At 59.8% G+C, this 10,860-nt stretch overlaps 1 protein-coding gene across 1 annotated transcript in view; it reads left to right on the top strand.

The window, feature by feature from the left end:
- The window catches only part of HCFC1 (host cell factor C1), a 22,334-nt gene that overhangs the window by 1,413 nt on the left and 10,061 nt on the right, over nucleotides 1–10,860 (top strand). The window contains exons 2-10 of the mRNA XM_007456670.1: nucleotides 4,948–5,096; nucleotides 5,255–5,415; nucleotides 5,991–6,199; nucleotides 7,112–7,196; nucleotides 7,685–7,791; nucleotides 8,855–9,034; nucleotides 9,117–9,476; nucleotides 9,696–9,856; nucleotides 10,358–10,555. Of these exons, the coding sequence (XP_007456732.1) occupies nucleotides 4,948–5,096; nucleotides 5,255–5,415; nucleotides 5,991–6,199; nucleotides 7,112–7,196; nucleotides 7,685–7,791; nucleotides 8,855–9,034; nucleotides 9,117–9,476; nucleotides 9,696–9,856; nucleotides 10,358–10,555 (1,610 nt within the window). The remainder of the gene's footprint in view (nucleotides 1–4,947; nucleotides 5,097–5,254; nucleotides 5,416–5,990; nucleotides 6,200–7,111; nucleotides 7,197–7,684; nucleotides 7,792–8,854; nucleotides 9,035–9,116; nucleotides 9,477–9,695; nucleotides 9,857–10,357; nucleotides 10,556–10,860) is intronic.

Raw genomic sequence — 10,860 nt, 5'->3', positions numbered from 1 at the left:
TCCTCGTCTCTGGTGCTCTTTCGGGAGAAATGACAACTTCTAGATTACAGATTAGGTCGCCGTCTGGAGAAAAGGGGCAGAGTTGAGCAGCGTAATCCCGACCGGGGGGAGGGGGGCGGGCTGTGTGCTGCGCTGCGTAACCGTCTCCTGGGGACCCACAGGTCAGACGACATTGCTGCTTCCCTCTTGCAGCGTTGACTTCTCCAGCGTTTCTCTGCAGATTTCCTGTTGCCTCGATCTGGGATCCTTGGATGTAAGAGATGAATTAATTCCAGTGATCCCGCAGCAGGCTGAGGAGGTTCCCCTGCCCATTCTCATGCCTCCCCCAAAGCCCGGGCCTGGTTGGTTGGGAGGGGCAAGCAAGGTGCGGTCATAGCTGAAGGCTGCGGTGCGCCTCTGCCTCCGGGTGCTGCTGCTGTGCCGGCTCGCCTTCGGCCTGTTGCCTGGTGTCCCCGCTAAGTCTCCAGGGCTTAGCCGCATCCTCCTGCGGCCCCCTCCCCCGTGGTGGCCACTTGGCCCGGTTGATACACCAGGCGCCTCCTTGCGCCCGAGCTGCCTGTTGAATGGACGCTGGCCCGCAGGGAGGGGCTCGGCGGGCGTTTTCGCCGGGAGCGGTGGGCCTGGGTGCCTTCCGGTCCAGTGCCCAGCCTGAGAGGTGGAGGCGGGGCTGCGGAAAACCCCCTCCCGGCTCAGACAGCGTGCTTTGAGGAGGCTCCCCTCCGCAGCTCGCAGTCGCATTCGGGTGAGCCGCGGCCAGGGGCCGGCTTCCAGCTCTTTCCCCCTCGCCATCTCATCTGGCGAGCTCCTTTGGCCCCAGAGCCATCCTGTCCGAGGGTTCTGGCGGTGCGGTGTCCTCGGGCCTGGGCACCTCCTTCCAGCTTTGAGGTTGCTCTGGGATAAGGTGTTGGTTGGAGTGCTGAGGGTTGGAGCTGGGCTCTCGGTTGGGTGCTCCCCACCGCCGCCTCCCCCAAGGCACAGAGTTTAGTTTTCTCTGCCTCTTGTAGGTTGTTGACCCTACAAAGTTGACTTTCAAGAGGCTGGTGGGTTGCCGGTGACCCTTCACATTGTGGGTCTGAGCACCTGTTGCCTCTAGTGAGGCTGGGCTGGTTGGCGGTGCTCTGTGCCAGATCAGACAGCTGCAGCGGCAGCGATTAGCCCGGTAAGGTAAGGCTGAGGGGCAGGGCTGTTTTTAGAGAGGCCGTTGCCCTGAGCAGAAGCTCCTAAACTACTTGGACCAACTTCATTCTCGTAAGGCCTGGAGCAGGCTCCTTGGCAAGGAAGGACAATTTTAGAAAGTAGGGCAGGGGCCTAATTACCATCAGCTCCAAAGTCCACTGCTTCCTGGGGCCTCTGCGTATTCATTAGTTTATTAAAATGAATTGAGCCCTTTGGCGTTAATTCATTCTCCGTCTGCAAGGGTGTGTTGTATAGTAGAGGATAGCCAGCCTTCCGAAGGGCTGCAGCCCTGGATTCCTCCAGGGTAGCAGTTTGGAAACTGCCCTATGAACTCCCTCGGTGACTTCTCAGGAGAGCCGTTAGCTGACCCAGCTCCCCTGTCCTCACCGAGTGTTTGCTATTTGACAGAGCCTCGAGCTCCTGCTGTTCTCAGAAAGACAGGCTTGGTGTTGTTGCCTCTCTCCCGTGGCACAGATGCGCAGCATCCTTAGCTGCTGTCTTGACAGCCAGCCTCCTGCGTACCTTGGTTTTGGTTTGTTTATAAATTTATTTATTTATTTATTTATTTTTGCCTGCGTTGGGTCTTTGTTGCTGCGTGCAGGCTTTCTCTAGTTGCGGCGAACGGGGGCTACTCTTCGCTGTGGTGCGTGGGCTTCTCATTGCAGTGGCTTCTCGTTGCGGAGCACGGGCTCTAGGCGCGCGGGCTTCAGTAGTTGTGGCACTCGGGCTCAGTAGTTGTGGCGCGCAGGCTCTAGAGCGCAGGCTCAGTAGTTGTGGCACACGGGCTTAGTTGCTCCGTGGCATGTGGGATCTTCCCGGACGAGGGCTCGAACCCATATCCCCTGCATTGGCAGGCGGATTCTTAACCGCTGTGCCACCAGGGAAGTCCCTTGGTTTTGTTTTAAATGAGGTCAGAGCATACTCTGTAGTGCTTTTCCTTCTGCAAGATGAGTGCTCAGAGAGACTCGCCCTTCGGAGAGAGTTCCCCGTTGCTAAGACAAAGGGCTCCGGCGGCGGGGGCGGGGGGGCACGTGGTTGCCTCGCTGTCTTGGTCAGCTCAGAGATCGGGGCGGTGGGGGTGGGGTGGGGGTGGCAGGTGTGCACTTGAAGGGTGTTTGTGAGAAAGTGTGTGTCCTTCCTCTTTGGTGGCTGTGGAACACTTCACAGGCCTTTGGGAGATCTTAGGGTAGCAACTGTCCTTGACCTCGGGGAATTTTACTTCAACAGCAAAGCGGATTACCCTGAGGACCCGGCCCTGACGCAGTGGGGTGCGCCCTGGTGAGGGGAGGGTGTGGCTGGTTGCCAAACCAGTGGCCCAAGGCTGGTCTGCCTCAGTGGTTCTCGAATGTCTGCGACTGATACCACCGGAAAGAGCCTTGGAAAACATCTAGTGGAACTTCCTTGTTTTTGCACATGAGGAAATTGGGGTCTGAGAGGGGAAGTGACAGGTCCAGGGTCACCCTGCTGGCTGGCAGTGGAGTCAGGCAGAATACAGGCCGTCACCGAGACTGTTGGGCTGTCTTGCCCTTCAGTTAAGGGGTGCGGGCCACCACCTTGGAGACACCTCCCTGGTTCCTCTGTCCCTGGAGCTAATTGGTCACTAAATTGAGCTTATCTCAAACCCGTTCCCCCTCCGTTCCGGGTCCTTCTTGCTCTCCCAGTCACTTCCTGCTCGGCCCGGCTGGTTTCACTTGTCGGGAAGTCCTGTTCAGCCTTCAAGGCCCCGTTCCCATGTCACCCCTTCTGAGAACACCCCCACCCCCGCTTGGAGCCTCAGCAGAGCAGGAAGGCAGCTGCGGGGGGAGGGGCTCGGCCACCTCCCGCCTCCTGGGTACAGGCCTCCCTTCCTCTGCGTCCCTCGCAGCCGAGAGTGGCGACAAGCCCAAGCCTAGGGAGAAGGAGGGACCCGGAGGTCGGGTCATGCGCCGCCTGCCCCGCTAGATGAGCGAGAGATGACATGATTGGGGGCAGCTGCCATCTCAGGGTAGAACTGGGACTGTAGGTGATGTGAAGAGCGGCAGGTTCTGGCTTCAGACCAGAAACTGTGCCGCCTGACAGACTGCTCCTGATGGCGGTGCAGAGGGCCCCTGCCCTGCCTGGAGTGCTCTAGAATGAGGTCAGCCCCTCTTGGGTGCTGTAGAATGAGCTGTCAGGACGTCACAGGTCCCTCTAGCCCAGCCCGCTGAGTCAGTGGTGGCATGTGACGAGAGAGCTGCCGTTTCCCGTGTAGCCTCCTGCCGGCCCTCAGGTGGGCACCTAGCAGTCACTTTAAGTCGGTGACAAGGTTCTCATCTGTGTGTGTGTGTGTGTTTGGCCCTGTGACCTCGGGTAAGTTACTTCCAGTCCTGCTCTGTGTTCCTTTGTTCACGGAGGGAGGCTCAGAGGTCTGTGTCGGCTTCTATCCCGGGAACTTGGATGAAGCTCCTTCCGGGCACCGCGGGAGGCCATCTCCCCCAGTTCGGGCAGGGCTGATGGCTCCAGCCTGGAAAGCTGCTGCTCTTCTCGGTTTGTCTTTGCGCTGTGCGGTAGGACGAGGCGGAGCGCGGGGGTCTGGGGCCTGGGTGTGCGGAGCAGGCAGGGGACCCGGAGGCCCGCTGGCTGCTGAACTGAGGACGGGACCCACAGCCCACCGCAAACTAACGTGTACACTTGGGAAGCGGCGAGCCGGGCGCCTTTACCTCGGGAGGTGTGGTGTGTTTTTGGTGGCGGGGTGGGGCAGGCCTCTCTGCCCAGCTGCAGGTAGAGTCGGGTTACCCAGCCCGGACGGGGTCAGGGACCGGGTGCGCAGTGCTGTCCCGGCTCCTATCACGCCCCCACAGGGGCTCTGTTCGCTCCCAGATCCGTGCCCTGCCCACCGGCCCCTCAGTCCCAATTCGCTTGCCTACGTTTGACCAAAAGTGATCGAGGGGCGTGGAATCAGATTTGCAGTCGGCTGCCGGTTTGGGGTTTTCGGAGAGAGCGTGGTGTATGTTTTAGGGGATGGCCCTTCAAATAACAGGACAGAAGACATCCCTCACAAGAGGGCAACGTTTGCCCCCGGACTTTTCCAGGAAGACCTGGCATGGCAGACGTGGGGGCGGTGGCCCAGGAGGGGCAAGGATGCCGGGCAGAGCATGGGCAGGTTGGGAGCCCCAGCCCGGCTAGAGGCGATGGGCTTTGGGCAGCTTAGTTGGCACTGACTGCCGCCACCTCTGCCCGTGTTCTGGAGGGGGGAGGCGGAGGGGGAGGGGTGGGCCCGGGGGAGGGCTGCTCTGGACCGGCACCCAGGAAACAGCAGTAGAGATTGATTCGTACCCCCATGGCCCTCCCCAGCCTGTACCGCAGGCTGTTGCTCCCAGCCTGCACTGGTAGCTCTTTTGGCCACTTAGAGGTGTGGCCATGGGCCCCTGGACGGTATTTTGGGTGTTAGACGTTTCTTTCCGATGACCCATAGAGTGGCGGAAGGTGGCCACATCGCCTGAAGCTGACGAATTTTCTTGGTCAGTGGCTTCCTGCTTACTAAGGCGACCGTGATGAAAAGCAGGGTGATCACAGGCTGTTTTGAGGTGGCCTCTGAAGCCAAGGGGTTTGGAAGATGGCTTGGATAGAGGGCTGGCCCTTGGATTTTAAAAGGCGAAAGTCCCACATCCTGGGGAAGAGAGGCAGTGCCTCAGCCCCTCCTTTCTTAGGCTGTATTTTGAAGGCTGGTGGGTGTGGGGAGGAAGAGGGGTGGAGGTTCTGGTTCTAGGGGCTCCTGAGGAGTTCTGACTTCTGCTAACTTTTGTTCTCCAGCGACCAACCAGTGGTTCATCCCGGCCGTGAGAGGGGACATCCCTCCTGGATGTGCAGCCTATGGCTTCGTGTGCGATGGGACTCGCCTGCTGGTATTTGGCGGGATGGTGGAGTACGGCAAATACAGCAACGACCTCTACGAGCTCCAGGTAGGCCCTGGTTGTTGGGGCAGGGGCGGGGGCAGGCCCCATGCCACCCAGGACCTTCTCACTCCCTTCAGGTCCCTCCCTCATCAGCACCAGCCCTTCCCTGTGCGGCCAATGGCCCGGCTCATCCCCGATTTAATCACTGGGTCTTGATTTTGCAGGCAAGCCGGTGGGAGTGGAAGAGACTCAAAGCAAAGACGCCCAAAAACGGGCCCCCTCCGTGTCCTCGGCTCGGGCACAGCTTCTCCCTTGTGGGCAACAAATGTTACCTGTTTGGAGGTCTGGCCAACGATAGCGAGGACCCCAAGAACAACATTCCGAGGTGAGGCTTTGTCCTGTTCACGTGGAATCCCGTGAAGGCGGGTGCTCGCCCGCATACCCGCCAAGCCTGCCGTACCAAGTCCCTTTCCTTTGTGAAACAAGAGGGTGGCACTGGATGCCCTCTAAGGAGCTTTCCAGCACTGAGGTTTCTAACCCCGAGGAGGCCTCGTGGAAGGAGGGCCAGGCCAGGAGGTAGAGACCCACCTTGCCTTGGGCTGGTTCCTGCTCCTCACACCCAGTTTAGAGCTGGCGCTTTGCTTCTCAGCATCTGCTGCCTGCAGCCTTCGTGATGGGTGTTGTCCTTTCTGAAGTTCGGAGGTAGTCCTGAGATGGTGCCCCCTTTCACGCGGGAGGCCCTCCTCTCAGGCCCAGCTTCGTGTGCAGGGCACACTGGCGCGCCCCAGCCGGCTCTCCTCTTCTCCTCGCTCTCCTCTGGAGCTTCTGGTAGCCCCTCCTTCGGGGCGAAGGCAGAAGACCTTGGGGTTCGTGCAGCCTCAGCCCCCTCTGGCTCCCCAGGAGTCCACTGCTCACCCATCGAAGCCGGTGGCCCCGCCGCAACTCACTGTCCTTCTCCAGGTACCTGAATGACTTATACATCCTGGAACTGCGGCCAGGCTCTGGAGTGGTAGCCTGGGACATTCCCATCACTTACGGCGTCCTTCCCCCACCCCGGGAGTCCCACACTGCAGTGGTCTACACCGAGAAAGACAACAAGAAGTCGAAGCTGGTGATCTATGGAGGGATGAGTGGCTGCAGGCTGGGGGACCTCTGGACCCTGGATATTGGTAAGATGTGGGTGCGGCGGCTCCAGTAGTCTCGGCGCGAAGCCGGTCTGCTGGGCGGCCAGTGTGGGGTGTTGAGTTGGGGCTCATGGGGAGGGGAGTGTCCCGCCTAGCCCTGTACTTGCTGCAGGGTCAGGATAGGACCCATCTGGGGCTGTCATCTTTGCCCCGAGCTTGTGGCGTTGCTTGAAGAAAGAGCAAGGCTTGGTTGGCTGAGTTGGTCTGTCTTCCAGGAGAGTGAGGGGAGGGGGCAAGGCCTTTCTAGAATGGGACTGTGTAGATGAGGTAGCACCCGTCCCTGTCGACTTGTCAGTGGTCAGGCTGTGCCAGGAGCGGAGCCCCCTGGTCTGTCACAGTCAGAGGGGATGTACAGATGCCCTTAGAGCCGTGGGGACTCCTCGGGCTGGTCGGCAGGTGGGGAAGCGGGAGCGGTTGAAAGGAGTTGAGGCTTTCGACCTGAAGAAGGCTGAGGGGGGAAGGTGGCCGACCACACATGTCTGGAGGGTTAGGTGGTCCTGTGGGGCAGCATCGGTGCTCGGTGCTCGAAAGAAACAGTGTCTCGGGAGCAGAATCCCCAGCAGCAGTGGCTCTGTAGGCGGTGGAGGCGGTGTGGGGGAGAGTGCGTCTTGCCGGGGAGTCAGAAGGTGCGCCCGCCGCTCCTACCCCAGCCCCAGGAGCGGTGCTGGCTTGTAGTGGGTGCTCAGTGAAAGTTCAGAGGACGGTGAACACAGCTTGGGAAATGCCAGAACCTGGTGATCGGAGGGCCTCCCATGGGCTGTAAGGAGGCCAGGTGTGGAATTCTTGCGCTGGGTCAGCACCTGCCTCCCGGCACCTTCCCTGTGTCTGGGGCACATCCTGTGGGTCAGAGGGCCCGACCTGGTGTGGGTAACCTTCCCTTCCCATTGCTCTGCACAGAGACTCTGACATGGAATAAGCCCAGCCTCAGCGGGGTGGCACCTCTTCCTCGAAGTCTCCACTCGGCTACGACCATAGGAAACAAGTGAGCAGCCAGCCACGGCTTTTCCTTTCCTAGCCCACCCCACCCCCACCCCCGTGGGCTCGCAGTTTCCTTCCAGCAACCCCTAAGGCCTGAGGAGACCTCTTTCTGGCTGGGCTGGCGTTCGGCAGCCCCGTCTTTCCATTATGACCCTGGGGGACTGAGAAAAGACAGAGGGTAGAGGGGCACAGACCGTCCTCTCCGCCAGCAGCTGAGTGTTTTTGTCAATGCCAAGGTCCCAAAGTGAATATAAGAACGATGGGGACCGAGGTGCGCTTTAGCTGAGCTAAACCGAGGCTCCACACACTGGAGGTGACACAGTTCTTGTGAGGGCTGAGCCACCAAGTGGGAGAGGGCCACGTCTGGAGCTTCGTGCGTCCTGGGGAGAGCTAGAGGGCCAGGTGTGCTCAGAGGTTTCTGGATGGAAGAGGCGGCCTCTAGCTGGGCACCTCGTCTACAATCCTCTCCTGCTCTTCCCTCCCTCGTCCCAGAATGTACGTGTTTGGTGGCTGGGTGCCTCTCGTCATGGATGACGTCAAAGTGGCCACACACGAGAAGGAGTGGAAGTGTACCAACACACTGGCTTGTCTCAACCTGGGTATGGCCTCCTCGGGCTTGGGCTCAGAGCGGCCTCCTCGGCCTGAAAGCTGTGTGGGGAGCACAGGGAGCCGAGCTGCTTCTAGGCCGTGCCTCTAGAATCCGCCAGGAGTAGCCAGTGGCCCAAGTGCTCTGAGGGACGCTCCTCCTTTGCGTCTTTTGAATAGGCTCTTCCTACCCAGCGTAACCACGCAGAGCATTCCTCCTGTCTCCTGTTGGTGGTTTCTCACCCACCCTGCAGGGACTTTGCTATATACATGAGCGTTGCCTCTAGGCTCCTTTAAAACCGAGGAGACAGGACAGCGGCCTGCTCTACGCAGTGCGGCCCCTGAGCCTTGCATTTACTCTGTCCTGGAGACCATCCCATCCCTGCAGGGCGAGTGGCCTCATTCTTTTGAATTGCTCTCGTGGTGTCAAAACGTGCACCAACGCTGCTCGTGAGTATCCTCACACCATTCTCGCCAAGTGCAATTGTATTCCAAGAGGAAGACCTAGAGGTAGACTTGCTTTCAGAGGGATGTTGCTGTACACACAGATGCCCCTGGCAGTGTCTGCCAGGCCGGCAAACAGTTCGCTCTTTGCGGAGCCCGGTAGGCACTTGACTCTCCCCATGGGCCAGCCCCCATTCCCTCCCCTGGCTCACCCTGAGCCCTGGCTGCACCAGCACGAACATCAAACTGCCAGGCACCCTCTGGGTTAAGTTTGCCTTAATCGTGAGTGAGGGTATGTATTTTTCCTCGGATCCTCTTGTCACCTTTTCTGTAACTTGCGTTCCTCTTCACCCATCTCTTTCTAGAGGGCTCTTGTGTTGCTTCGTGTGTGAGAAGGGAAACCTTTGGCTGTGTGTTTCACATAGTTTTCCCAGTTTGTAGTTCGTGGTTTATAATTTTTTACGGTCTTTTTGCTATATGGAGTTGTTTTTGTTTTTGTCTTTGTCTTAATTTAGTAATCTTTGATGACTTCCTGGTTTTAATTCCCCATCCCTGACAGCAAAAGGCCAAAGAGCCCTTGGGGGTTGTCTATTCCTCTGCCCCCTGCTGACCTCCACATCCTGCCCTCCCCAGATACCATGGCTTGGGAGACCATCCTGATGGATACGCTGGAGGACAATATTCCCCGGGCCCGCGCCGGCCACTGTGCTGTAGCCATCAACACCCGCCTGTACATTTGGAGTGGGCGTGACGGCTACCGAAAGGCCTGGAACAACCAGGTCTGCTGCAAGGACCTCTGGTACCTGGAAACGGGTAAGGCCGACCGGAGGAGAGCTGCCACGCCCGTCCCTGAAGTCTCTGTCGCCGCCTTCTCACCAGCGGTGCTCTCTTACAGAAAAGCCACCGCCCCCGGCCCGGGTACAGCTGGTACGAGCCAACACCAACTCCCTGGAGGTGAGCTGGGGGGCTGTGGCAACAGCCGACAGTTACCTTCTGCAGCTCCAGAAATATGACATTCCTGCCACGGCTGCTACTGCCACCTCCCCTACACCCAATCCAGTCCCGTCTGTGCCTGCCAACCCTCCCAAGAGCCCTGCCCCAGCAGCAGCCGCGCCTGCTGTGCAGCCACTGACCCAAGTAGGCATCACGCTCCTGCCCCAGGCTGCCGCCACCACCCCAACCACCACCACCATCCAGGTCCTGCCGACGGTGCCTGGTAGCTCGATCTCCGTGCCTGCCGCAGCCAGGACTCAAGGTGAGCCGGGGGCCGGGCTCTCAAGGGCAAGATCCGGCCCACCAGGGGGTCACGTGCCTGAGTGAGGACCGCTAGACAGACGGCACACCTTGTGGCCAAGTGGTGGCGGGGGACCTCGGTCCCGACCTTGGAGGCTGTCACTGAGGGTGTCTGGAAGGGCCAGATTTGAAGCACAAGCAGGTCACAGAAGCTGTTCGCCTCTGCCCCTTCTCTTGCCAGGTGTCCCTGCTGTTCTCAAAGTGACCGGTCCTCAGGCTACAACAGGAACCCCGTTGGTCACCATGCGACCTGCCAGCCAGGCTGGGAAAGCCCCCGTCACTGTGACCTCCCTTCCCGCAGGCGTGCGAATGGTCGTGCCTACGCAGAGCGCCCAGGGGACGGTGAGAAGCTAGGGCGGGGCGGGGCTTTCCTGGCGGACGGTGGTGCGCTGGCGGGATTCGAGTCCCGCTCATCCTGCGCCCGTAAAGCGCTGATGAGGCGACCGCTCGGCACTAACTTAAGGGTTAATAAGCTCATGCCTCAGAACCACCCGTCTGATCTCAAGGGCATCTTAAATGTGTATTTTCTTGTCCTGGAGCCTGAGGGGAGGATCTAGCCAGCTGGGGTTTGACTCAGCCCCATGAGGAGAGAGCTGTGTCTGTCTCCGTGGTCTTTAGGGAAGATCCAGAGCTACTTGTAACTCTTGCTGCCGGCTTGCTGTGCCTCGTCAGTGGTAGGAGTCCATGTCTGGGGTCAGTAGAGCAGGGCCCGGCAGTCCTGACGTTGAGAGGTGCCGCTCCAGGGCGAGCCAGGCGGGGTCTGGTGAAGGCCGTGGAGCAGGGAGTGTGGTGGCCGTGGGCCTGGCGCTCCCTGTGGGTTCACACTCCCTGCGCCCACTGCAGGTCATCGGCAGCAACCCGCAGATGAGTGGCATGGCGGCGTTGGCAGCCGCGGCTGCCGCCACCCAGAAGATCCCTCCTTCCTCGGCACCCACGGTGCTGAGTGTCCCGGCCGGCACCACCATCGTCAAAACTGTGGCCGTGACGCCTGGCACCACCACCCTCCCGGCCACTGTGAAGGTGGCCTCCTCGCCAGTCATGGTGAGCATCCCTTGGGCCTGGTTCTCATCCTTGGGGCCGGGGGCTTCTGGGCACTGTGATCAGACAGCGGTCACTCCTTCCGGGCTTTGGACCAACCCGCAGAGGCTGTAGGTCCGTAACTGGTGTTTGCTGTGGGCTATGGAATAAGCTGACAGCTATAGGGGTGTGGCAGCCTTAGACTAGACTTGCCGGCCCAGTGTCCTCCCTTGCTTTGCTAGAGGAAAGGTAAACCAAACTGAGCTGGGGACGCACTCAACGCATGCACGCATGGGGCAGGGCAGGCTAAAGTTTTGCTGTGTGCGCCC

This window comes from Lipotes vexillifer, unplaced genomic scaffold, assembly GCF_000442215.2.
Source record: "Lipotes vexillifer unplaced genomic scaffold, Lipotes_vexillifer_v1.1 scaffold899, whole genome shotgun sequence".
Lineage (NCBI taxonomy): Eukaryota > Metazoa > Chordata > Mammalia > Artiodactyla > Lipotidae > Lipotes > Lipotes vexillifer.
This window is presented reverse-complemented; position numbering and strand designations above follow the sequence as displayed.